Here is a 25,732-nt window from a genome sequence, read left to right as displayed (position 1 = left end):
TGGCAACAGGCAGAAGATGTAAGGTGGAGGGTCATCCAACTTAGGACCCCTGCTGAGCACCGACTGATCACACTGATCACCAAGGGAGGCACAGACTAGAAAGGGGACTGATGGTGACTACCTTGTGCAGTACATCCTAGAAAGAACTATTCTTGAATGAGGAATTCAGAAAAAGGAAAGGAGCAGTGTGCAGCTCTGGCACATACAAACAATAGGGCTGATACAAGGCCTATTCATTAGGGACACCAATTGAGTGATTAAGCAAAGGAATAGGAGTGGAGTGCAGATTCAACGCAACTGAACAATGGGGCAGAAATTAGGCCAAATTCACAATGGGCACAGAATAATGTAATTGAATGTGCTATACCTACACTGACAGTCTCACTGTGGAAAACCAACTCTCAGAGTAATCTGCTCAATAACCTATGAGCCACACTTTTTTTCAAAACACACTGATGACTATTTGAAAATGACTGTGTGATTCATGGTCTCATAAGGACTTGTGAGAAGTTGCTGTGTCACCACCTTCCACTGCATGAGGTCAGTCCTTGACTAATCATGGTATTCCAAGAAGGATGTATATCTGGCACTGTTGATTAGCCTGGTAACTCACCTTCCTCATTAGCAACAGTTATACGCCAAATGCCACAGACTCAGGAAATGGGGACAGAGACACTCAATAGATCAACCAAACACAATGTTGAAATTAGCTAGACAACTTTATTTCACTGCAGTAGTTTCAAGAAAACCTTCTAAACCCACTTCTGACCATTGTGCATCATTACAAGACACCACCCTGAAAACTCTATCAAAGGAACTGGCTGCTCTGAGAATATCAATGGCCACTGCTGAATATAATACTACAAAACATCAGGGGATATCCTCTCCATTAGGTCAGGTATTGCTTCCTTCCAAATGCAACTACAGGGAACTGAAGACAGACTGGATGAAGTTGAAAATAAGATAACAGCCTCAATAGAATGGGATAAGGACCACTGCTACATGCAAAAAAAGATTTATGGAGCTAAAAGACAGGATTCACCCACCTCAATCTTCACTTTTCTGCTATACCTGAAAATGTAGAAGGCAATGATATAATACCCTTCATAGCCCTCCTTCTACAAGAAACTACAAACTTAGGGGGGTCATTATGAGCTTGACAGACGGAAAAGGCCATCCGCCAAACTCCTGCAGTCAGGTTACTGACAGTGCTGACCCCTTCCCGCTGGCCCCATTAGAAGTTTCCTGCTGGGAAACGGCCTACAACATTGACGCCGGCTCATAATTGAGTGGGTGGCAATGCTGTAGTGCGTGGGGTGCACCAGCACCTGTCAGGATTTTCACTCTCTGCATATTGCGACGGGCCTCCCCAGGGGAACCCTGCACCATGTCTCCACCAGCCTTTACATAGCAGGTTTACTGCCATTTAATTGCCGGTGGAGAAGGGGCTCGTAATCTCCAAGGCAGCGTTGCCTGCAGCTCTGCCCTGGTGTATTAGGACTGGCAGCACCTCCAGACCAACAAAAAGTCATGATCTGGTGGTGCTGGTGGTCTGATCGTGGCGTGACCGCCACGGTTACAATGTGGCTGCCAGACAGCCACATTGGCAACGGTCCAACTGCCACAGTGACCTGGCGGTCTCAAGACCTCCATGGTCGTAATGATGCCTTTAGTGTTTGACCTCCATTTAGAACTGCAAAAGGCCCACCAACGTAGAACTAGACACTCTGCAGGTAAAGAAGAGACACATCAGGTGATCGCCAGCATCTTGAGACCCCACCACACCTGCCTGAATATGGCATAGGTAAAGTGATGTGGGCTTTTCATGTATTGTGATCACCATACATATGTCTCGTAAGATTTCTCACTGGAAACTGTTTACAGGTGAAAACGATTTCTGACGCTGAGACCATGCCTAAAGAACCGGGTATCCACTATGCTTTGTTGGACCCTGTCATCAGACTCATCACGTTTCCAAACAAAACCATGGATAATGATGACCCAGTCCAACTAGAATATTTCCTGGATTCAATTGACTCTGATATATACATTAGTCAGGGGCAAGAAGAAACAGACCAATGTTTAACTTGGAAGGAAGAGCTGTATTCTGAGTTACAAAACAAAGGAATGAAATGGCTGGAGGAAGTGACCAGGCAGTGGGTGTGGTCAGGCAGTGGCCTTTTGATATGCAGTTGTGGTAGGCCTCAATTCCCCCCGCCTCAATCAAGTCAGAATTATCCCAACCTGTCACCATCTATTTCCCTTTTGTCTCACTGTTTGGGAGGAATATTTAAAGGCCAACTGCCAGCTGCACCTATTCATGTGACCCAGGATACAGGCTGCGGGAACCAAATGGGTAGTATAAGACAATGTCAACTTTCTAAAAGTGGCATTACTAGAATTGTGACTTAAAATCTGACTTTGTCATTAAAGTGAGTTTTAGGTTACAATTCTTTAGACATTAAACTCTAAATTGCTATCTCCTCCCTATTGGAAGTTAGCACATTTTGAATGTAATAAGGCAGTCCAATGTTGTCTTAAAGGAGAGGTAGGCCTTGCAGTATTTGAAAATGATTTAAAAGTACGTTCCCTTTTTTATATACACTGCACCCTGCTCTATAGGCTGCTTAGGTCTACCCTAGGGGTGACTTCTATGTAATAAAAAAGAAAGTTTCAATCAAAAGATTTAGTTTGTCAGGTTGAAAAGGTAGTTTAAAACTACATACATAGGCTGCAATGGAAGGCCTGAGACATGTTTAAAAGGCTAATGAAGTGGGTGGCACAATCAGTGCTGTGGCCCACTAGTAGAATTTAATTTACAGGCCTCAGGTACATCTAGTACCACTTTACTAGGGACTTACAAGTTAATTTAATATGCCAATTGGGTGCAAGCCAAATGTTACCATGTTTAAAGGAGTGCACACAAGCAAGTTAGCACTACAGTGCTAACTTTCACAGAGTTCTGAGGCCAGCAAAAATGAAGTCAGCAAAACAGAAGGTTGGAAGGCAAAATGTTGTGGGAAAACAAGGACGTCAGGTTCAACAGTATGGGCTATTTTCTAACTTTAGTTCTGCTTCTGAGCTGAGTGACTGACACAGGCATATTGTATGAGACTATTATGCTATCTAGCTATGGCTAGGTGTACACAACATGAAACCTCTAATGGGGCAATGGAGACTATGGCCAGGTAAAGGCTTTCAAATTACAAAAAGAGCCTGATAGTGATTCTGCGCATACACCTAATGGAGCACAATTTCTCCCTCCCAGACTGTTTGGGTGGTCGATAAAGTGTTTTTATGAGGGGAAATTATATGGGATTCAGAATGACACAAATAAGAAGCACTGCTAGCTAAATGTAATTTGGAGCTAATGGTGAATGGCTTAACTGCTTGCTACTACCTTATCCATTCACAAGAAGTACTCTGCTTACTACTTCGAACAAAATACTATCACAATAATATATATACCTCTAAACCTCAAAAATGCCTATTACACCTCAATAATTTACATAATAGAAAGGGAGCTAAAGCAGGATGGTTGGTGGTTTAGCAGCTGAGACAGCAAGAGGCCTGCAACTCTATTCCACCTATTCAAAATTCAAGATGACATATCCATACACCTCATAAACATTCTTAAAACGTTTAGCAACCTCTACAAAGTTCTGTTCTCATGAGAATGGCACAATGACACCTAATAGGTGGACACATTTGTGTCCAACATTTTGATCCCAAAATGACCACACAACAAAGCACAAAGTTTGGACGATGACATAACAGAAAACAAACTCAGTGAAGTGATAGATGATCTGCCCTACAATAAAGCCCCTGGGGTTGACAAATACCGTTCAGAATTATACAAGGTTAATAAGGAATAATTGGAGCCCAAAGTCTTTAAAATCTTTATAGACATTCAGAAGCACTACCCCACTGAGGGAATCAAAGAAAGGCTGGATTTCTCTAATACTTAAGCTTGATAAGGATCTTATGAGCTATGCCAGAAACAGACCAATCTCCTTACTTAATGTAGATACTAAGGGGCAGACTTATAAAGAAGTCACACAACAGACTGCAAGAAGGCAAGTTGTTCGAAATGTTGGGTGAATGTGAGAGAGCTGTGAAGTACTGTATTTACTATGATATGACACTTTGCAGCTCTCTCCCTTCACTGGTGCACTTAAGTCTGCCTAGCACCAATGCAGGCACCCTTGAACTATAGTGCAAGGTGCCTGCATTACAAGCATGATTGTTTTGTGCAGGAAGGGATACTTTTCTACACCAAAACAATCCAGACAAGCATTTTCCTCTTTCTATGTTTGATTCAGACTGCATCATGCATAGAAAGAGGAAATAACAAGAATATAAGAGGAAAGAACAAGGAGGATAAACAGTATGCCTTTCTGCGATTGGTGTACCAATTTCAAACAAGTCCAGCTTGACAAACCTTAGTAGATCTAGAATTGCATTAAATCTAAGGGTGAATTCATGGGAATGCCCATGGTCCACCCATGGAATACCTACATTTAAGAAATGTAACGTGATGCAGCACAAGTTGTTGCATTGCATTACATCCATTTACAAAGTCTTTCAAGGCCAAGGAAATCAGGCCTTGCATAAGTTTGTAATTCACAAATAAGCCATTGGGTTGCCATGCATAACCTTGCATGATGCAATGCAAACTCAAATGCTAAGTAAATCTGCCCCGAGATCTTGGCCAAAGTTCTGGCCAATGGATTGAACGGTGTTGTCTCTTCTCATGAACTGGAACCAAGTGGGCTTCCTTCTACATCCTTTCTCTGCATCACATCTGAGATCATTTACACATGCTTTCTAGAAAGTGTGTGTTGATGGTTGGTGGTCTTGAAAGATGCAGAGGAAGCGTTTGATAGGGTGGAGTTGGAGTACATGTTATGGGTCTTGGAGAAGATAGGACTGGGAGGAAAATTATTTGCAAAAAGTGTAATGGCGGTACACAGTGCTGTCTGTAGTTATTGCCAAAAATAGCTATATGACCTGAAATTTCTATATCTCCCCAGAGTTTTAAGTCTAGTGAAACTCCAGCCAAGAGTGACTCCTCTCCCCATTGCTCTTTATATTAGCATGAGAACCCTTGGAATTTGACATTCATCACATTAAGGACATAGAGGGGGTAATGACACTTGCAGGGAAACATAAAGCTCTATTTTATGTCTTAGAACATCCTCATTACCCTATCAGTGGCAACCACATCCATCAAAGGTCTCTTAGATGTAATCTCACGCTTCTCGACATGCTCCAGTTACAGAAATAATAGGGAGAAATGCAGGACAATTTCCCTCACTAGCACACTAGTAGTGCTGCCATTGAAAACCACCCATTTCATTAGTAATCATCTAAAGTACCTAGGGTTTAGCATAGCAGACAGAGACAGTAATATAAGCCCTTTTCACAACAATCAAATCTGATCTGGCTAGATGGTCCTTACTCAATTTGTCAATGTTGAGCAAGACAAAAGTGATCAAAATGATTGTGAAGCCTTGTCTCAATTACGTCCTTTTTATACTTCTAATACATATCCCACTCTGCTGAGAGTTGTAATATCTAAACTACTGAAAACCTTTATTTGGAGTGGATGAAAAACACACTTCAAAATGTCCAAACTTCACGCAGCAATAGAAAGTACTGGTCTACATCTACCTCACAGACCTACTGACTGGCATTTCGGTTTGCAGAAATTTATCACATGATACCTGACTCCATGGACACAAAGCAGGGGGTTTCAGGACACTGCACGAGGGAGACATGTGGTGAGTGATAGCCTCTAGCTCTGTGCTCTCTGCAATGACCTTTGCTTGGCACAGATCATGGGGAAAAATGACAGAATACAGAATAACCCTCTGTGGATTAACAGTAACATAAAATAGGAGTAGAGCAGAAAAGGGAAGATTTTAAGTTCAGAAGCATAAAGATAACAAATGACCTGCTAGTGGATGGTGATCTGAAAACATTTGCAGATCCAAAGGAGGAATGTGATCTATATTCCCGTCACTCCTGGAGCTACCAGCGTCTCAACCACTGCCTCCACAAGTCCTTGGGCCGCTGAAAGAACTATATCATTCTTCTACACTTAAATACTTGTGTACCTGGGGAACATATAAAGGAGTGACATCTGGGCCTTACAAGATTATAATAGACCACATCTTCTCAGTTCTAATATTGAAACAATTGAAAGACTGGTGTTCACTCTGTCTACAGTTAAGCTACTTGGATGAAGACTGGTAAGATCTCATGACACAGAATGATAATCCCCTGAGGGAAATGTGCTTGGATGCTGGTTATCACAAAATCCTACACAGATGGCATTAGTCCCCAAAAAAGCTGAATAATGCCTGGATAATCCCTTAGGTATGTGCTAGAGATGCACACGTCTAAAAAGCAATACTATGTACCTGCTCTGGGACTGCCCTACTTTAAGCTACTACTGGACTGAAGTATAGGAGATATTGAGAGAAACTGTTGATACAGCAGGACCTTTGGCATGCCAGGCACTCCTGTTACATGATTCAATCTTAAATCAGGAGATCACTCGTCAACAGATGAGATGGTTACAGGCACAGCAGCATCGAACCTTTGCATTCTAAGACTTTGGAGAACTAACCACAGCCATGACAGCAAGACAGCTTTGTATAAAAGGAAAATATACAGTCCGAGCAATCAGTTATATAAAAGTCAAGCAGTGCGTGGCAGATTTATTGATGAATCAAGACATTCTGAATCCTTAAATGAGACTTGCAAATGTTAGGGGTAATTCATACACACTACCATATGTAGCCCATTCTAGTAGAAGGTGAGGGACACTTAGAATATACTGAGCTAACCCAAATAAACATCACACTGATAAGGTTATGGACATATACACAACTTCTGGTTATGTCATAGCTTAATGTTATAACTGAGCATATTTTGAGATAGTGGAGATGAAAACATATGCTATAGAATCGGGTTTCCACATTTTGCCCCAACTAGAACTATGAACAGTGAAAATGTACTGTTGGAGATATGGTTGCAGAAGCATAGTCATTTCTTAACTGTAAGTCAGAGTAAGAAACCTACCTTAAGGCCCACAATACTAAAGTAGACAATTCTTGTACAGAACTCTTTTGGGTCTACCCAAGAGATGATTACAGTTCCTTCTGACACACTTAAGTGCCTCAATTCCAAAAGATATGTAATGGTCAGATATATTTCTTCAGTAGTGAAACTTAGTTCAACTTTGCCCAATCTCCTTAACCCCCCTCAACCCAGTATGTGACAGACCAGTTTCTTACAAGTTTCAGAGGCCACTGTTGTTAAGACCATAAGAGCTGATAAAAAGTTGATAATCACATTATGTAACAATGCCTCTCTAATATCTGGGTTGGAAACCTAATTGCTTTTTTTTAAAAAAATGTAATCCTCTTCCTCAAGAAGCAAAGTGTTAATCCAGAGTCACCCTCATTCTCACTGTGACCCTTTCACATGTTGATTAGTGTAAAAGTATATACATTAATCTACTTTGCTTGCCTACCAATGTTTGGTCTTAAAGAAATAGATTTTATATCTTGCAATGATACAAATTGATATGCTGAGAGTCAAACAGAAGACCAGATTTTAAACTCTCAATCTGGTCAATAAGTCACAGGACACAGGAAAGCAAACAAGTATGTGTTAAAGTGTTTCTCTCTTACCATTCCAACAGTTACCTAATGTTGTTCCCCAACACAATTTGTTACTGCTACCTTTGGGATAAAAACTGTTTCAGGGTCCGGGGAAGGTCCCTGCCCTCAGAAGGCTTCTCAGTTTACCGCTTTTTTACACTGCATCTTCCATGTGAGGCTGAATTTAGGGACTTTGGTAAACACCTTACAATGCATCTTTTGCACTGGTCATTCTATTTGTTACTTCTTCTCTCGTCTCCTTGACACCAAAAATACTTTCAAACATTGTCAGGCTGCATTAGAGTTTTACAGCAACAATAACTAAATGAATACTGGTATTAAAAATATCCAGATCTGACTCTTAAGAGAACCACTGGAAATAATTGCATTGCTTGTCAAACAGTGACATGCAATTTCACCAAATGGGCTGTGATGTTTCACAATACGTTGTTGTACCTTCACATAGGAGGCATTATCACTGGTCCAGCCTACCCCAACAATTACATCTGCTTTTGCAAATCTTCCAGACACCTCTGCTCATCTGGACTCCTACTTGCACAAACCCACACAAACGAAAAACCAGATCTGGATGTTGAGCTTTCTCCTACAGTACTAAAGCATGGAACGACTCTCTGCAACACATAAGAGCCTCCTCCTCACTCTTTGAATTCCACAAGAAGCTGAATGTCTGGCTCTCTGAGTAGTCCAATTAAACCCTAGGTGTACCTAGACTCACACTTGCTCAGTGAAAGGATACCTTCTCAGGTATCCTGCGTGATAGTGTACTCTTCAAATCTGCATATTATGACATGGAGGTCCATAACATTTGTCTTTACAAACTCAAGTCCCCATTTACTGTAGAATGATCAATATTTAGTGGTTCTAATGTTTGTTTCTAATCATACTCAACAGGCAAAACTAGTTTTTTTTCTTTCAAAACATAGTGTTTTGCCCTATTTTCCCTCACTTTCACCGATTCTCTTCAGTGCCTACTTGAATCTCCTCATATATCATCAACAATAGCCATATTGTCAGATATTGCTTGAATTCGGAGAGTACTAAAAATGGGTTGCTCTCTTCATTCACCAGCACTTTGAAGAGCATCATCTGGTTGCAGCAGAGTTTACAGCAACTGTAATTAAGACTATTATGTTCTGAAGCACACAGTAGCATGCCCCTTCACCAGGGTGGTGGATGATCAGTGTGTCTCTCCTCACTGGTGGTGTCCAAATGTGCTCCATAATTAGACAAGTGACCTGTCTCTTCTGTAAAGGTCAAACTTTGGCTGCTTTTTATTTTTCTTGTAGCCAGCAAGCTAGAGCCCTCAGTGCTATAATTAAATGATGATCTGCAGTACAATATTTGGAATAGGGGTGTATTAAATTTGTGTAATTTGCATATGTGTAATTGCATGAAATTTCATACACATTATTTGAAATTATGTAGAGTTACTGAAAAAGCAAAGCTAGCATATGACGCTATGGCCCAGATTTATATTCTGTTTGCACTGAATTAGTGTAATTTTTTAATGCTAATTCAGCTCAGACTTAACTCATTATTTATATTTTTACGCTAGACTAGTCTAACGTAAAAATATTGAAGTTAGAGTCAATTTTTGGATGCGTGAACCCACCTTGCGTCAATGAGAGGCAGGGTGGGCGTTCCCATCCAAAAATAACTCTAAGACCCTAGCGCCTTATTTATCCTCCCGTGCAAAAATGTTGCATGGGAGGGAGGCGGGCCTAAATAATGGCGCTAAGACTGCTTAGCTCCAATTTATTAAACACCTGTGTCAGGGCAGGCGTTAGGGGACCTGTGGACCCATTTCCATGGTCAAACACCATGGAAAGAGCCCACAGGTGCCCTCCCCAAGCCTCAGGAACACCCCCACCCACACAAGAGGGACACCAGAGGATGGGGGACCCCATCCCAGGTAAGTATATGTAAGTAGAGGTAAGTATTTTAATTTTTTTTTCAAAGTGAGTCAAAATCACTCCAAGGCCCTAGCCCTACATGGCACTGGGTGCAATGACCATGCCCAGGGGACCCTTGTCCCCTGTGCTGGCAATTAAGATGGTGGGAATGACCCCTGTCTTTTATAAGTCAGGAGTCATGTGGTATGGATGGTTTTGCATCAAGAAATGACGCTAGTCTATTTAGAGTCGTTTTTTTACTCTAACCAGACAAACGTCATTTTTTGGTGCAAAACCCCCCTTCTCTCATACCGCCACCTTAACCCAGCTAACGTAATTTTTTTTACGCTAGCCCACCCTTGGTGCTGGATTGCGCCATTCCACTAATATGCCGCCCGGCTACCATCCTGGAATGGCGCAAGCCAGCGCAAACGCAGTTTTGCATGAAAAAGTATGAATGTGGGCCTATATTTTGACGCAAAATGAATCATTGCGTCCATTTTGGACACAAGCCTCTGACGATCTAGTCGTTAGCGATGTTCCTGTGTCCTTGTGCTAAATATTTTGCTACGAACACCACATAGTTAAATGTTGCTGCCTAATAGCATAATATCAGGCATTTTGCATAGCAAGCATAACGTGAAATTGCCAAAATTACACAAGATTATGCGTAACAGAAATTTCAGCTAGGCCTCTTGTGGAATAAGGAGCAGTCTGTTATTAATAGAAGGGCTGGCATTATTTTACAATTCTGGCACAAATTCAATGATGATGCGAATCCCTCTTGCCACAGCTGCTTCACACATCCTCAGTCATAATTAAAATGATCAATTAATAATCTAACATCAGTTAACCTTCGTCTGGAGACATTAATGTACCTGATTAATTATCGAGAAAAATTAACATGTCTTGATTTGGAGTTTTGCAACACAGATAGTGCTTGATGTACTGCCCATTTGCTATGTAATGAAACAGATTATGTTGTCAATAAACTAGCTGCTCAAGGTTAAGTGAAAATGAAATGTTTATAAAGTTTTGCATTATGTTTTTGAAAGCTATGAACACTAACGATAACATGGCTGATGGTGTCCTAGAGATTCATTTACAGGAGCTTAGCCTCCGGCCAATGAGTTGCAATTACTGAGGTAACTACATTGACCTGTATGGCAGAAGACAGGACTTTTGTGGGTGTGGAAAACAGGCACTGTATGAACTGTGGTCCTTTTTCAAAATCTTCCCTAATTTCCTGAGTCTCATAAATAATATGTCTAATCTGGTTTATCCTAATATAAAAATGACAGTAATATCTTCCTTGAGTGCCTTACCATTTCTTATTGAAGGTTCCTGTGACTTTTGTGCAGCTGGAGTTGTCTCCTCCGCACACCCCACATTTGTCATACTGAAGCTTAGAGCCAATGATGCCATCACAGCCTGTTCGGACACACTTCCCTCGGACACACACTGAATTGCTGTATGGCTTACATTCGGTACCATCAGCCACCTACAGAATAAAAGAAACAATATTCCAAAAATTAAACCTCAAAGTAAGTTATTCAAATGCAAAAAGTCATTACATTGACTGTGTTGACGGGAAGCTTCTGCCGATAGTCTGAAAAAAGTCCCAGGATGTTGAAGTCATTCGTTTTTCATTTTTCAATAACAAACTCCCAAATAGCAGTTTGTAAAAGTTTGGTGGACAGCTGTCGAAACTGACGGTGGCAGTATACCAAATGTTTTGTACATTGACAGGAATCACCGTGATGGTGGCTCCTGTCATGATACCGATATCACCAATGGGCTAGCAGTGATCTCTAAATTTGGGGGTGGTAGTCTGCCAGGGTGCTAGATGTCCCTGATGGATGAAGTACTGCCGCCAAAGTGTAGAGTATCGAATTGCACTTCTTCTGCCGTCATGCAGCAAGATTCTCCACTTTTGCAATTACTTACTTTTGTTTCGTGCTTGTCAGAATTTACAGCACTTAAGACTATACTATTCTATATTTTGCCTCCTGCGTAGAAATGAGAAAGTCAGCCTTCATACTAAATACAATGAACTTCTACATTGTCATTACTACTTGTACTGTTGACATAGTTGATCATGGGTAGTACTTTTCATCCACGACATGCACATGAAAGAGAGTGTGTGGTTGTGTACTCACACAGATCCTCATGTCAGGGTTGCCCTTATTTATTAGATCAAATTCCCCAGATCCTCCCACATTAATGTTTCAAGATTCGTGGCACAGTAGTTTATGTTGTCAACTATTCTTTGAAACCTTTTGCCAGGGGGGGTGGGTGACATCTTAATCCGTCTGCATGCCAATGACAAAGGACCTGATTCTCCTGAGTTTATTACATAGACTTTTCTTATTTTTTAAACTGCTAAATGAACTAATAGTTTACAATATGCATAGTACATTTGAGACTTTATAACAGTGGCTGCATCATGGAGGTGACAATCCTTAGGTTCCTATTTATTTTCCTCCTGTGCCTGATGATGTGGTATTTAAGAGTAAGGGTAGAGTTGAGGACCATTTTTTCTTAAACACCACATTTACTTATACACCACTAAGGTCCTCAGTAATAAACGTTTTGCATTCAAGTTTTCCACACTACTTTTTGCACATATTTGCAGGCGTTTGAGGAACATTCTTAGTAGTTCACCTTTTATTTTTTAATTATACACAATTTATTGACGGTTCCAAGCTTTCACATCCTATCACTTTGCAGTTTATGTTCAACCACACATCTAAACAGCAGTAAACCATTTCTAGAACAGTAACTCATGCCATGCACCACATCAGCATTTGAGCTATAAAAGGTAGGAAGCAGAGAATCCTCTTGCCATTGTCTTATTGTGGTTCATCTGATTCTGCTGCTCCTGGTAGACGTCTCTTCTATTGGCAAAATTAGGGCTGTATGTACACCTGCTTGGAATGGATACCTTGGCCCTCCACACAAAGCAACTGGTCTATGGTGAGACCCATAGTTAGCTCCTAGATAAATTATAACATTTAGAAGAGTAAAATGTTGCTTTTTATCTTAGCAGTTCTTTCACTATCTGCACTGCACCAAAATGGAAACTGACATTGTTAGTGGAAGGTAGGAGGGACTCAGTGGTCACCCCATGAAGAAGTCATCACCACATGGCCTGCCCGCTGGCAGTTACAGGTAATATCTACCCTGCATGCAACACCCTGATAGTACAAACTTCCTGAATTGCTGCCACATGCTTAAAATGCATTAGGATCCATGTGGACAATGGCAAAGGTTACAACATAATGGGTCTCTCATACCCACTATATAATGACGGCAAACATGCTCTGGAAGTGTCTTATATGATGATTTTATGAATAAAGTTTAACTGAGCATAATCAAATTGCTCTACATGTTTATCTTCTGTGCCACCACTTGGTAAGTGACCTCAGGTAGCTATGGTTTATTGCAATTTGAAGAAGAACCGCTGCATAGAAAGTTCAAGAAGTATTACTTGGATGAACTGTTTTCTCATGTGGATATAGCTATTATTTGATTTTTTTGCCATGGTGTATTCATTTTTATTTGCTAATGTACACAGTTGTAGTTAACTTTTGCAAATACAAACCACTTTTGTCCTCCTGTTCAGGTGCACTTAAGTGAAAGTGATGTACCCCAAAGCTACACAAGGCCCGACCCACAGAGGTAAGTTTATGTCTAAAAATATCTAATTTATCGCTGGTAGGAATTCTCAATAGGAGTCCTGACAGGCATAAAGGCATTTACCACAGTAGTAGATCCATCTCAAGTGTACAAATTGGGCATTACATTAAATGGTTTCGCTGGCTGGTTTGTGAATATCCACAACCATGTTTATAAGTATTCAAATGGTTGGACATGGTTGGAAAGTAAATCCAGCCAAAGCAAGGAGAAGCTCCCCTCTAGAATAGAAAAAGGAACAGATTATCACATATTTGCCGGGAGCGGGGGAAGTGCAGAGTTAGGGTGTTCTCCACATGAAAAAATAATTTCTACATGGAGGTAAAACATGTTGCTGAACAGTGGGCTCCATTCCCCTATGTGTGGGAATCTATACTGTAGAGGAATAGGAGCCCAAGGAAAATGGCACAACATTCCCCAAATGAACTGTAATTCAGGGAATGTTTGTGAACTGAAAAGAAAGCAATAGTTCCTTCAGGTAGAGATATCAATCTCCATGCAGACCTTTACATTTCTTTTCAAGGTGTTAGAGCTAATTTCTGATTGGCTTATTAACATGAAATGTTTGAAACCGAACTGGTAACGTTATTATGTATAGAACTATGTTTTCTTGGCATAGGCCAAACTAGGACTCAACTAGGCCCCACTCTATTTTGTTTCTTGGAGCATCCATATTATTATTTGTATGTTTATTTCTCATTGGTGCTGCACACAGCAAAATGTGGACTGTTGCTTTGTGTTGACATGCTGTTTTCAAAGAAGAAGCCTTTAGATTCTTTTCAAGACTCTTTCTGCTCACTCTCTGCACGCTACTCATTATGAGATCTTTCATTGTTTATGTAACCAGATTTGTTCTGACACCTCCAAAGACATTAGGTGATAAGGGGAAAAGTATTATCTATTTAGGGGATAGGCCCGGGATCTTGGCAATACATGACAATTTATATTGTTGAACTGTGATCTGGCAATGTATAGATACATTAGTTCAACCCATGCTGACTGTACAACTTCCATGCTTTCTATGGTGATAGTCGTTAAAAAAGCCCTATTTCTTAGGGTGAGTAATATGCTTTTGGGTCTTTACTAGGGATGCTTTCTGCTCCTCCTTTGAATTCCTGCTCATACTAGATTTAAGCCCTCAATATGAGTTTGGAGGGTGGAAAAGTCTGCCCACCAAACTCCCTCAGTCAGGTCACCGCCAGTGTGGTGACCTTCCTGTGACCCCTATTATGAGTTTCCCGCTGGATCAGTGGGCTGAAACAGAGCTTCCGCACACTGGCTCAGCGTGAAACAGCCCACAACATTGACACCGGCTTATAATTGAGCCGGCGGCTAAGTTGCAGTGCGCAGTGTGCACCAACATCCATTGCGCTTTTTACTAAAAACACAATGGGGCTGGCGATGGGGGCCCCTGCACCCTGTCTCCACCAGCATTTACATTGTGGTGCAACCGCCACGTGAATGCCAGCAGAGAATGGGTCGTAATCTCCACACTGCCGCCAACACCAGGCCATCAGCCAGCGGAAACATGGTCGTGCCAGCCATCATACTGTGGAGGCCCGGACCGCTACACTGGTGGCGGTCTGACCGCAACCCAGATTTTGCTCATTCCTGCATCTATTTGAAAAGCTGAGTGGCTTAATGGCACTTGATTTCTGAACTTTATGACTGATTTGAGGGAACTATATTTTTGCTGCTCTATACTGCACTTTAATATTTGATAAACCTTCATAGTGTTCTAAATTACTGGTCCCAAAATCGCATTTTAATTCAGAATTTATTATTGAGTGTTATTTGAAGTGCTGTTTTGAATCTTACCTCTAGGGACACATTAGGCCCGATTTTGAGTTTGGCAGATGGAAAACTTTGCGAGCCAAACTCCTGATAGGGTGGCCACCCCCTACATGCCGACCTCCCCGCTGCAGTTAATAATAGTCTCCTGCTAGGCCAGCGGGCAGAAACCTAAGTTTCTGCCCACTGGCCTAGGAGAAAACGGGCTGCAGCATTGTTTCCGGCTCATAATCGAGCAGTGGCAACACTGTAGCCTGCAGCGTGTACCAGCACCATCACAATGTTCACTGTCTGAAAAGCAGACAGTGAACATTGTGATGGTGCTGGCCAGGGGGGTGCCTGCACTACCCATGCCAAGTGCTTGGGCAGTGCAGGGGCCCAACTGGGGCCCCTTGCACCTGTTCTCCGCCAGCATTTTCATGGCAGTGGTACTGCGATAAAACCACTGGCAGAGAAGGGTGTCGTAATCCCCAAGGCTGACCTCCTTGCCGTGCTGCTCTGGTGGATTAGGACTGCCACCACCTCCAGACCGCCAGGATCTCCAAACCTGGCAGAACTGGTGGTTCCCGAGCAGCCCGACCACCAAGGATGTAATGTGGCGCTCCGACGGCCACATTGGCAGCGATCCAAACCCCGTCCGCGAGTCTGGCGGGCTAGTGTCTCAAGACTCACAATGACCCCCATTGTCTCATCTATTCTTGAGGTCAATATCATCCCCATTATGCAGATTTTCTGTGAGACAGTGCCCACAATGGGTACTGCTTATAATGTCCTTAAATGTACAGTCAGGGAAGACATAGTCCCTATAATCTGAAACCATTATTATCTTCACATATGAAAGGATCATTGCAGAGTAAGGTATCCTTAATGTTTGTTGCTTTTTGTTCAGTTTCCCAAAGGTCTAACGTTGTGGCAAATATCCTTAAACATTTTGATAAGCAACAGCAGTCCTCACCTGTAGTCCCCACTCTCTCTTTATCTCCGTGGTGATTTCAGTTGCAAAACTGGTTTTACGAAAGATTTAACAAGACACATTCACTTTAACGTTCTTTTATACGTATTGAAGCTGTTGCTGTTTTTTCTTCGTTGGTTATTTATTTTTTGTGTTTTTTTAGAAATCTACTGGTTTACATTGGCAATGCACTTTAAAACTACTGGTCACTCATATAGAAAAACGTATGAGCAGCCTTGCAGCACTAATTATGTTGATAGGAAGAAGTAATAAAAAACAGAATAAAGCTATCTCTCGAGTGTCACCTAACATCAATCTGAGGCAGGCAGGATTGGATGGCCTGGCTTCAGCACCAGGAATGTGTCATTAGAAAGATCAAGTGGGTGGTACTGAACGATATGCAAATTGCTCGCACGAGCCCCAAATAATATAAAATAGACAGTGTATAGTGAGGACTTTCTGACCCTTACTGAAAATAAAACGTTCACTTTGGTTCCACGTCAAGGCTTTCATTAAAGAATTATTCATGCTTTAAAAATAGAATCTGCACTTACCTTGCTGGAAAATACCACAAAGTATCCAGTCCCTTTGGCTCGACAAGTAAGTTTGCAGACGTCCGCAAGCTGCACCCCTGCATATTTGGGAACCCACTCTACAAAGGACTTCACCCCTTTGGCATCGGACTGGTAGCCATTTCGCGCCTCACATTGTTCCTGCCTGAAGGACTTGGCTAGAGAAGAAGAACAAGAAAGGTTTTTGGATAGTCGAATTTATTTCATAGATTTGTCCTCTATGCTAATTATGATAGATTTTATTTGGTTTACAGTGTTTAATATGTAGTGTTTGATATTCTTACTTAACTAGCATTTACATCAGTAATTTCATAAACAATCAGATTATTTATTAACACACAAAAGTCATTTTAACAATGCAAACTTGAACTTTACATACAGGAACAACAGAACCTATGCAACATAAAAGGATGCTGGATGGAGTGCTGAAACTTTTCAATCACTCACTCCGAGTCACATATATAGGTTTAATCCATCATTTTGTTTATCACCATACCTAGAAACCATTCCCAGGATGTTTGTTTCCGGTCCAGGGAGGACCTGGCCTGGAGTTTCTGGCTGGACTGTTCTAATAGGGAGCAGGGTCAAGACTGATTTTCATACGGCTGGGTCCAAACTTGGGTGGCATGGTGACCAAAAGTAAAATGGATTAAACCCAGATCTGTGACTGGGGGTGAGTTTTTGAAAAGTTTCAGCACTTCGTCCATCATCCTATTGTGTTGCAATAGAACCTACACCATGATTTGGAATCACAATCTGTAGGTTTGAGGTTTTATTCCTGTTCAGTTCCCTCTGTTTCAGTATCATCACAAATGACTACCCAAATCCCAGCTTGAGAACCGCAAGTTTTGGTGAGGAGTGATGACACCTCCACGTTGAGAAAAAAAGCCCAAGTAAATTAAAGAATTAACACAAAGTGGGTCATTTTGACCTCGGCGGTCTTTTTCCAAGACCGCCGAGGGACCGCCGTGCGGAAGACCGCCAGTGTTGGCGGTTTGCCGCTCGGCCTATTATGACTGTTGGCAGCTCTCCGTCCTTTTACAGACGGAGAGCCGCCAACAGCCATACTGGCGGGCGGCGGGGAAGTGGAGGTTGCTCCATCTCCACCGCCACACCAACAGAACCCCGCCCAGCGAATCACGTCCTGTGATTCGGCGTGGCAGTGTTCTGTGGGCAGTGTGGTGTCGGCGGAGCAGTCCCCATGGCTCCCATCCCCTCCCGGAGGATCGTCAGACCAGGTAAGTCGATTGTCCGTGAGGGGAGGGGGGTGGGGAGGGTGTTGTGTGTTGTGTGCGTGCATGGGGGTGTGCGTGTGTGTATGTAGAGGGGGTGTGTGAGTGCGTGTATGCTTGCGGGGGTTTTGTGTGTTTGGGAATGAGTGCGTGAATGTCTTTAGGTATGTCTGTATGGATGTGAGCGTGTATGTTCGAATGTGGATGTGCGTGTCTGACTGTGTGTGAGGATGTTTGCATGTTTGTTGGTGTGTGTGCATGCATGTATGGTGGTGGTGCCTGCGTGTGTGTCGTGTGTGTATGAGTGATGTTATGTTGGGGGTCGGGTGGGGAGGGGGGCCCTGCCACCTCTGGGGGGTGGCAGGGGTGGTGGGGGGTGTAGGGGAGGGAGTCGGGTGAGGGTGGGGGGCGGGGGAGACCCCTATCAGTGCCAGGGAACGAATTCCCTGGCACTGATAGTGCTTACCGCCATGGATTTCATGGCGGTTTCAAACCCCATGAAATCCATGGCGGTTAGCCGGGTCCAAATACCGCCGGCGGTATAGTGACGGCCGCCCGGCTGGAGATCCTGGTCTCCAGCCCGGCGGGCGGAACGGAGAACCGGCGGATGACCATGGCGGTAACCGCCATGGTCATAATTCCAGCCTGTTGGCGGTCTTACCGCCGCTTCTCCGCCTTCCGCCAGGGTCATACTGACCCCCAAAGTGTAGTTAGCCTTAAGTCAAACTGAAGTCAGCTGAAGACTGCTGGCTTGCTCAATGGCTATGAAAGATACAGGTGACGTAGCAACAGTGACTCGATTTAATCAGCACTGTTTAACTGGTCTGCAGGTGATATGTTGTGCAATACTTAATGAAGCAAAACTCCATAATACTCATAATGGTTGAAAGAGCAATGTCTCTGTAGGAATACTTGTGAGAGCAATAACCAACAATTTGTAAATCAACAATTCCAACAGTGACTTATTATGTCAAAATATTGGCATGTCCTGGTATGGGAATGGTCCAATATGTCAAGAGAAATTCCAAGAATAATACAAGTATGCTTTCACTGCTAGTCCAATGCCCAACACATTATGCATAAACCCCAAAGCATAGTGTCAACATGTGAAAGAACTGCATGTGCAATTTACCATTACGTGATAAATTACCTATACCCAGTGTATGTGCATTAACACCGAAAGGAATGGGCCGATCTGTGTGCACTGTTAACCTGATCAATGTCAATGTATGCATTAGGCTCTTCTCAGTGAAAACGGTTCAGCATGTCTGTAATAGAACCTAAAGCCATCTTCTTCGAGCCTGGATTTCCTTCCTTCAGTCACTGTGGCATTTCTGTATGTGCTAAGTACCCGAAAGAGAAGTCCCAGTATGTGTATAATGTCTGACGTTAATATCTAGTTATTTTGTTAAGTACACATTTCCTATGATCATTACACTTGACACAATATGAATTAAGAATCTCCAGCACAGCAGTGCAATGTTTGATTTATAGGTGACACAATATACTTGCATTAGAAACAAAATGATATGTCCCACTTCAAATCCAAAAGAGAGCCAGCCTGAGTGCAATAACGTGGGACAGAGAGATGCCAGATAGTTTGAGCACCCTGCTTCTCCTCTTAATATGACTGAATACAGTAGGAGAAGAATTTGTGATTGTCTGGTGATTTTCTCCTAGTGAATCCCAGAGCTGAGAAGGCAACAAAAAAAGACAATGTGATGCCTGAGAAAGTGAAACCTTGGAAGGCGTGTTAACAGATGGCTAAACCCATGATGAAGAAGTGTGGACACGTAAGCCCTAAGCAAAGAAAACATTTATGATGAGAAGACAGATGGAGATTTCATAGGAGTAGGTGTCTTAGATAGGCTGGAGAAGAGAGACTTTGGAAGGCAAGAAAACATATGGATAATTCAGTGAAGGAAATGTCTTTTAAGATGGGACACAAATAGATTTGCCATAAAGATGGAGCACTCTAACAAATGGGAGAGATGAAGAAACCTCCTATCTTTGTTGGCTGCAAAAAAGAAGAGACACTGTAAAATGTGTAATTCACTAGTAGCAGGATGAAGAGAGAGAAATCCAGTATGGCAGGAGATACAGAAATCCTCCATTGTAATGGGAAGTGTAGCAATACCAGCAGGCATTCCAGGGAAGAGTACTGGAGTTCACAAATTATGTTAGTGACAAATTAACAGTCCAAAGACACAAGGGGTCAACAGATAATCATATCACTTGTAAGAAATCTGTATAAGTTAGATTTTAGTGGTGACTATTACAACATGGAGCAGAAAGAGACAGAGTGAACACCAGAGTGAAATGTTAAGGCAGATGTCTCTCCCTAATATGACATACTATGTCTATGAAGTAAAAGTCTTTGTTTTGTCACTGGTAATGAACACATTGGCAGTGAACCCTTGTTTCTCTAAGTTAAAAGTCTTTGTATAATATAGTATGCCATATTCATCAAAAATGCTCACCCCATTCGAGCATCTGTCAACTGTCAGTGTAGTGTGGGAGCCAGAAAAGGTGGCATAAAAAGAGCAAGCTCTGGGTTGAATCTGGCAGAACAGTTACCATCTCCTGTAGTATCTTCTCAACATCCCTCACTCGTCTGCTACCTTCGACCAATCTTCCAATTTTGGAGCATAAGTGAGCACTGGTGATCAGAAGGTGTTATTCTTCTCATGTATAGCATCCCTTATCACCTTACAGCTGCCCTACAAATCACTATATTATGGCCACAATAAAACAGAGTTGAGTCGCGACTAGCCACCCTAAGGAAACAGTGCCACATAAATCCAGTAGTAAGACACGTGAGATGTTGTGAGGAGGGCCAGCAATGGTATTCTTTGGCTGTTCAGTGACATAAATAACACTGCTATGTTGTCAGTGACTGTCTGTTTGCACGTATAAAGGTTGTTTCATTAAAGGCATCTGCATATATGCAGTGGCACCTAAAAAACCCTGTACCTACCAAATTATAATGTTAGTCTATGCAATACTCGTTCTTATAAGGGAGCTATTGAAAAATGTTTATGATTATGAACCAGTTTTTAAACAGTGATTTCAAGTAACCACATATATAATGAGACAATACCATCTGTATGATGTTGTCTGCTTGAAAAATTGAATGTTCATTATATTAGTGTTCTATGTAATAATGCAAGATTCTTCTCTGCAGTAGACCTTACCATTTGTAGGACAAGGCACTACATTGCAGGAGCGATGGATAGCTCTTTTTCCTGTGCAGTACCGCCCGCTGTTCCGTGGAGCTGGGTTGTTGCAGTGTCTGTATGCAAACTGAACACCTCCTCCGCATGTGCGAGAGCACTGTCCCCAGGCGCCCCACGGTCCCCAGTTGCCATGATGTGAAGCCTGAAACAGAAACAATGCAACATAAACCATACAGTCCCATGGGAATTTCCGCAAAGCAAATGAGTATGCACACTCAGCAAATACAATCCTTTGAAGTTAGATTTACACGTCTATATTAAATATCCCAGGGAAAATGGGGCTCAATGTCACAGAGCTTAGAGATCTGGGATATCAGTAGAACACTGGGAAGCAAAGCAGTTACTCTATCTATTGAAAAAAATTATGAAAGCACCGATCACTTCTGGTGCAAAATGAAACTTTGCCAAGTTATGTTAAGAAACCAAAAACAGAAATATTTAAAAGTGGCTGCTAATTAAATCTGACCTTTATCCAGATATCCCATCATAAGACATCTACCATGCCCACTAAGAAAAAAATAATAATTTTACATTTCATGAAAAAAATATGTGTTGGCTGCCATATCAAATGCTTCTTGCTTATTCCATGATGGCCCTTAATTTTATAAACCAACAGATGTAAAGAGAAGCGGAGGAGTAATCGGACAAAAGCCTAAGTCAGTCTGACTGCTTATGTTATACGTGAGGTAAGTACCTAACGAGTGTGGAACAAACATGTCACAGTGGAATCTCATTAATAATTTCCACTAAACAGTCATGAAAAGTACAACAAATCTACTAGACACTGTCAAAATGTATACATTTCTGTCTGAAATATAATTCACTATTAGAAGTAAGCATTGGCAAAACTAAAAGGAGTGTATGTAATGTGTTAAAGCATACAGTAGTTGCCCAGTAGAGCAAAACAAACAAGACAGAGCTAGCAGCACCCGACAACCAGGTAGTACTTTATGTAGTTTAATGTAATCACTGGAGTGTAGGTTGGAGGATAAAAGCCAATAACATTAGGTGAGAGATGAATACTCAGCTGGGCTAAGCCAAGCCATGACTGTCAAAATCGAAAGCAAACAGCTGAAAGATACCGATTGAAGAAAGCCAGTGACAGAAGGGAGTCGAAACAAAACCCATCTATTGTATGCTGTGGGCAACAATAGGTCTGTTTTGACAGCTGCACTGCAAAAACCAGATCTAAAAATGATTAGCTGGTCATTTTCAGGGCCATATACATAGCTCATAAACCAGCTTTGAAAATGAGCCCACTTTCTTGACCAGTAAACTCAGCAGAAACACACACAAAGGGACATTGCGCCCCGTAGATTACTCCTCTAAATTCCACGCTACCAGCAGTCTAGATTTTACAGTTGAACATTCTTCATCCATGCTTCCACGCTTGAAAAGCTCCTGGAAGACCGTAGAATAATACAATCACTTAATAGCTCAGAAAAATGCTCCAAATATAGCTGTCCATCCTCTAAGCGAACCACAGACAATGGACCCTCCTCCTCACTTTCATAAGTCTAATAAAACCCATACTGTTGAGAAGCATTATGCTGAATTGCATGTGAGTAAATAGGACTAGTTCTATAGTGCACAATGCAGAATATATCGCCTCTTGGCGCTGTGAAAGCACAAGGAACCTCTTCCTGCATAACACTCAAATATATATAGCCCCATGATTGTAAACTCTGACATTTTATTGTCATTTTTTGAAAATAAAAGAGTTTCATCAATATATTTTTGGCTCTTCTCAGAAACCCCAGCCAATCCCTCTCCTCGCAGCCGCTCTCCCTTGCAAGATCATGTGAAAGAATTGTTTTAAATAGCAATGCAGTATGGTAACTGATTCCCTGCCGCTGGTGCAAGTAATGCATACTGGTCGCTTTGGCGTCAGACACTCGCTCTAATAGGCACACAGAGGCGTGGGGTGCACAGAGAGCTGTCTGCTCTCGGGGGTGGGTGTCTACAGTTATTGCATGGCTTGGTGGAGTTCGCTGGAGTTCCGCGGTTTGGAGGAAGTCAGATGTCAATACACCCCTTTCACAAAGCCATTAGCCGGCAGGGAACATTTTTTTCAAACCACTTCACTATGAGAATGTTCTAATTGAAGTGATGCTATCTTCCTAAAGAAGCACATTTGATTTCTGCTCTGTAACGGGGGAAATGGAGGGAATGCCGTGGGCGTTTTATGTACAGAGATTGCGACCTAATAAAGTGGATCTTGCCAAAATCTTAGGCACTTAGAGTAGCCTCTGCACCTTTTGCTAATGTGCTGAAAGGCCTACATGGCACTTGTCAGATATTAATTCACTTTCAGGCTGGCATTAGAATATTACAGTATCCCAAAGAGAACGTATGCCCATTACTTGCACCGTGTAGATGGCAATCGTTATATTCAGGCCAGAAATTGACTTTGATGCTAACCCCGAATAGATGAGAGAATCTTAAATTGGTTTAAAGTAACACTGGGAAGCTGACTGCTCCACTTAAGATAGAGGTGTGGCCCGGGGCCAAAAATGACTGGTACAGACCTTCTGCTTCAACATTCCAAGATAACTTTTATTTAACACGTTTAAAGCCTTTCCACATGTCCAGTGCTGTAAAATTCAACATCTAAAATACAGACATGAGGCACTGAGCTTTAAAATGCAGTCAAAAGTAACAGGGGCCGGTCATGTGAAGTCTAGCCTTATGTGTGAAGCCATGGGCTCCACTCTCTTCCAGGGTCCACCAAAGCAGTGAGATTATACAGCTGCAGACACACGAGCTGGAAGGAGACTGTGGACCTTTGAGCATTGTGATGTGGAGTTTGGTGCAGGTTTGGAGTGTGGTTTCTAAGCATCACTCTATGGATCTGTGCTGGAGGAGACAGACACAACGTGGATAAACAGAAAGTGCTTAGAGATTAAAACCTTTGCTGAAGAGGGGTCTTTGGGCAGGATGCAAGTAAGGATGTTGAGTGAAAGAACATAACACACTATGTGTAACGAGCCTGTTGAAATCTAAAGTTATTTTTTATAAAAAGAGGCACTGGGGTAGGTATAAATCAGAGTGGAATAAGGCGGCTAACAAAAAGATTGCATTTGGTAATCCGGAATGTTTGCATTAAAAGGATATTGGTTTATTTATAAATCACATTTATAGAGCGGTCTTCACCATACATTTTTGCAGTATAGAAAAACAGAGCCCCAGTTACAGGCACATTTAACAATTTAAAACATCATAGGTATAAATATATGATATTTAAAAGATCAAAAGAGAAAGACAATACAAATGATTTCAAAAACTATTGAAAAGGTGGAAGAGAACACAATTCTGAGGGGATGGAGTGACAAGGAAATGAAATATGACAAGGACACAAAGAAGATAATGGATTCATAACAAAACGGCTTGAAAATGAATATAACAAAACAAGGGAATGTGGCGAAGAAGGGGTGAGATTAAGAGTGTATTTGTGGGCTCAGAGCCAAATACACCAAAAAGATTGCATCAGTCAGAAATGTACGCTCATTAATATAGGTGCACAATTTGTATACGTTTCTCATAAGTATAAATGTTTATATACACATAAATCTAGCAAAGCAACATTTCAGAATATGAAAATGTCAAGCGCATGATTATTTGCAGTTGTTCATTTTACACTGTTAATTCTGCCCACAAAAAAATGTTTTTTCCTTTAGGGAAACTCTTCTTCTATTCACCTGACACATTTTGGGAACATTATCTCCACAGCCCCACTCTTGAAGAGGACTTATATCTTTAACAGGTGAAATTCTTTTACCACGTATGGGGCTGAAATGTGAGTGCCAAATATTTCTGAAAATTAGCATACTCACAAATCTGCGGGTGTTCACCTGTATATATAGATGTTCACACCATGGAACAGCGACAACTTGTCCGTTTAAATTCATTTGTGAGAGCAAATTCATGTTCTGTGAATCATTTATATGGATTTGCACTAGTAAGTGGTGGTAAATGCATATGTAAGTGATAGCTAGGTGAGTAAATGATTATGTGAATCAGACTCACTATAGGGAAATAGTAATAATATGGCCACTAGCATGGAAATAGCCTTCTTTGAAGGTCTTCTATGTAGAGTAGCCACACATATATTCATTTGTCACAAACCTGATATACTGAAAGTATTTTACTGCTAAACTGCTGCACAAGCCCAGCCTCTCGAGAAAGTAAAACATAGATAAAAATAGATAGCTAGACAGCGGAAGCATGACAAATTGGAAAGATGTGAGAGTAAATATTAGATAAAATAATATAAATAGCTAAGCATAAAATGTGATAAACGAAGACACTATAGACAAAGAAAACATATTTTAATGTAGGCAAACCTGTGTTGGAAATATTTTAATTAGCTCAGTAGTTGCAAAAATGGTAATGGGTATCATTTTCTACATTGCACATACTTCACAATATCAGAGGATGTTGATACCCAAACGTTGGTTAGAGTCTGAGAGAGAGATGAATTAACAATCATTGCGTCCCCAATAGATCACACTTTTTGTAAGGAGAATGTTCGGCAATAATCTTGCAACTTTTTGTCGGCTATCCCCAACTGTGATAGAAAGAAAATCCCATAATGAAGCAACATGGCTACAACAATGTGGAACCTGAACTAACTGTATTAGCAGAGTTGAGATGCTGTTTCAAACAAG

At 41.6% G+C, this 25,732-nt stretch overlaps 1 protein-coding gene across 1 annotated transcript in view; it reads right to left on the bottom strand.

Annotated features, from left to right (window-relative positions):
• The window catches only part of ADAMTS5 (ADAM metallopeptidase with thrombospondin type 1 motif 5), a 96,108-nt gene that overhangs the window by 14,466 nt on the left and 55,910 nt on the right, over positions 1-25,732 (bottom strand). The window contains exons 5-7 of the mRNA XM_069204079.1: positions 21,024-21,207; positions 16,580-16,755; positions 10,912-11,087 (exon numbers count right to left, since the gene is read on the bottom strand). Coding sequence (XP_069060180.1) covers positions 10,912-11,087; positions 16,580-16,755; positions 21,024-21,207 — 536 coding nt within the window. The remainder of the gene's footprint in view (positions 1-10,911; positions 11,088-16,579; positions 16,756-21,023; positions 21,208-25,732) is intronic.

Source organism: Pleurodeles waltl, chromosome 8 (genome assembly GCF_031143425.1).
Source record: "Pleurodeles waltl isolate 20211129_DDA chromosome 8, aPleWal1.hap1.20221129, whole genome shotgun sequence".
Taxonomy (NCBI): Eukaryota; Metazoa; Chordata; class Amphibia; order Caudata; family Salamandridae; genus Pleurodeles; species Pleurodeles waltl.
The sequence above is the reverse complement of the archived record's forward strand: the minus strand, read 5'-3'. Positions and strand labels throughout refer to the sequence as shown.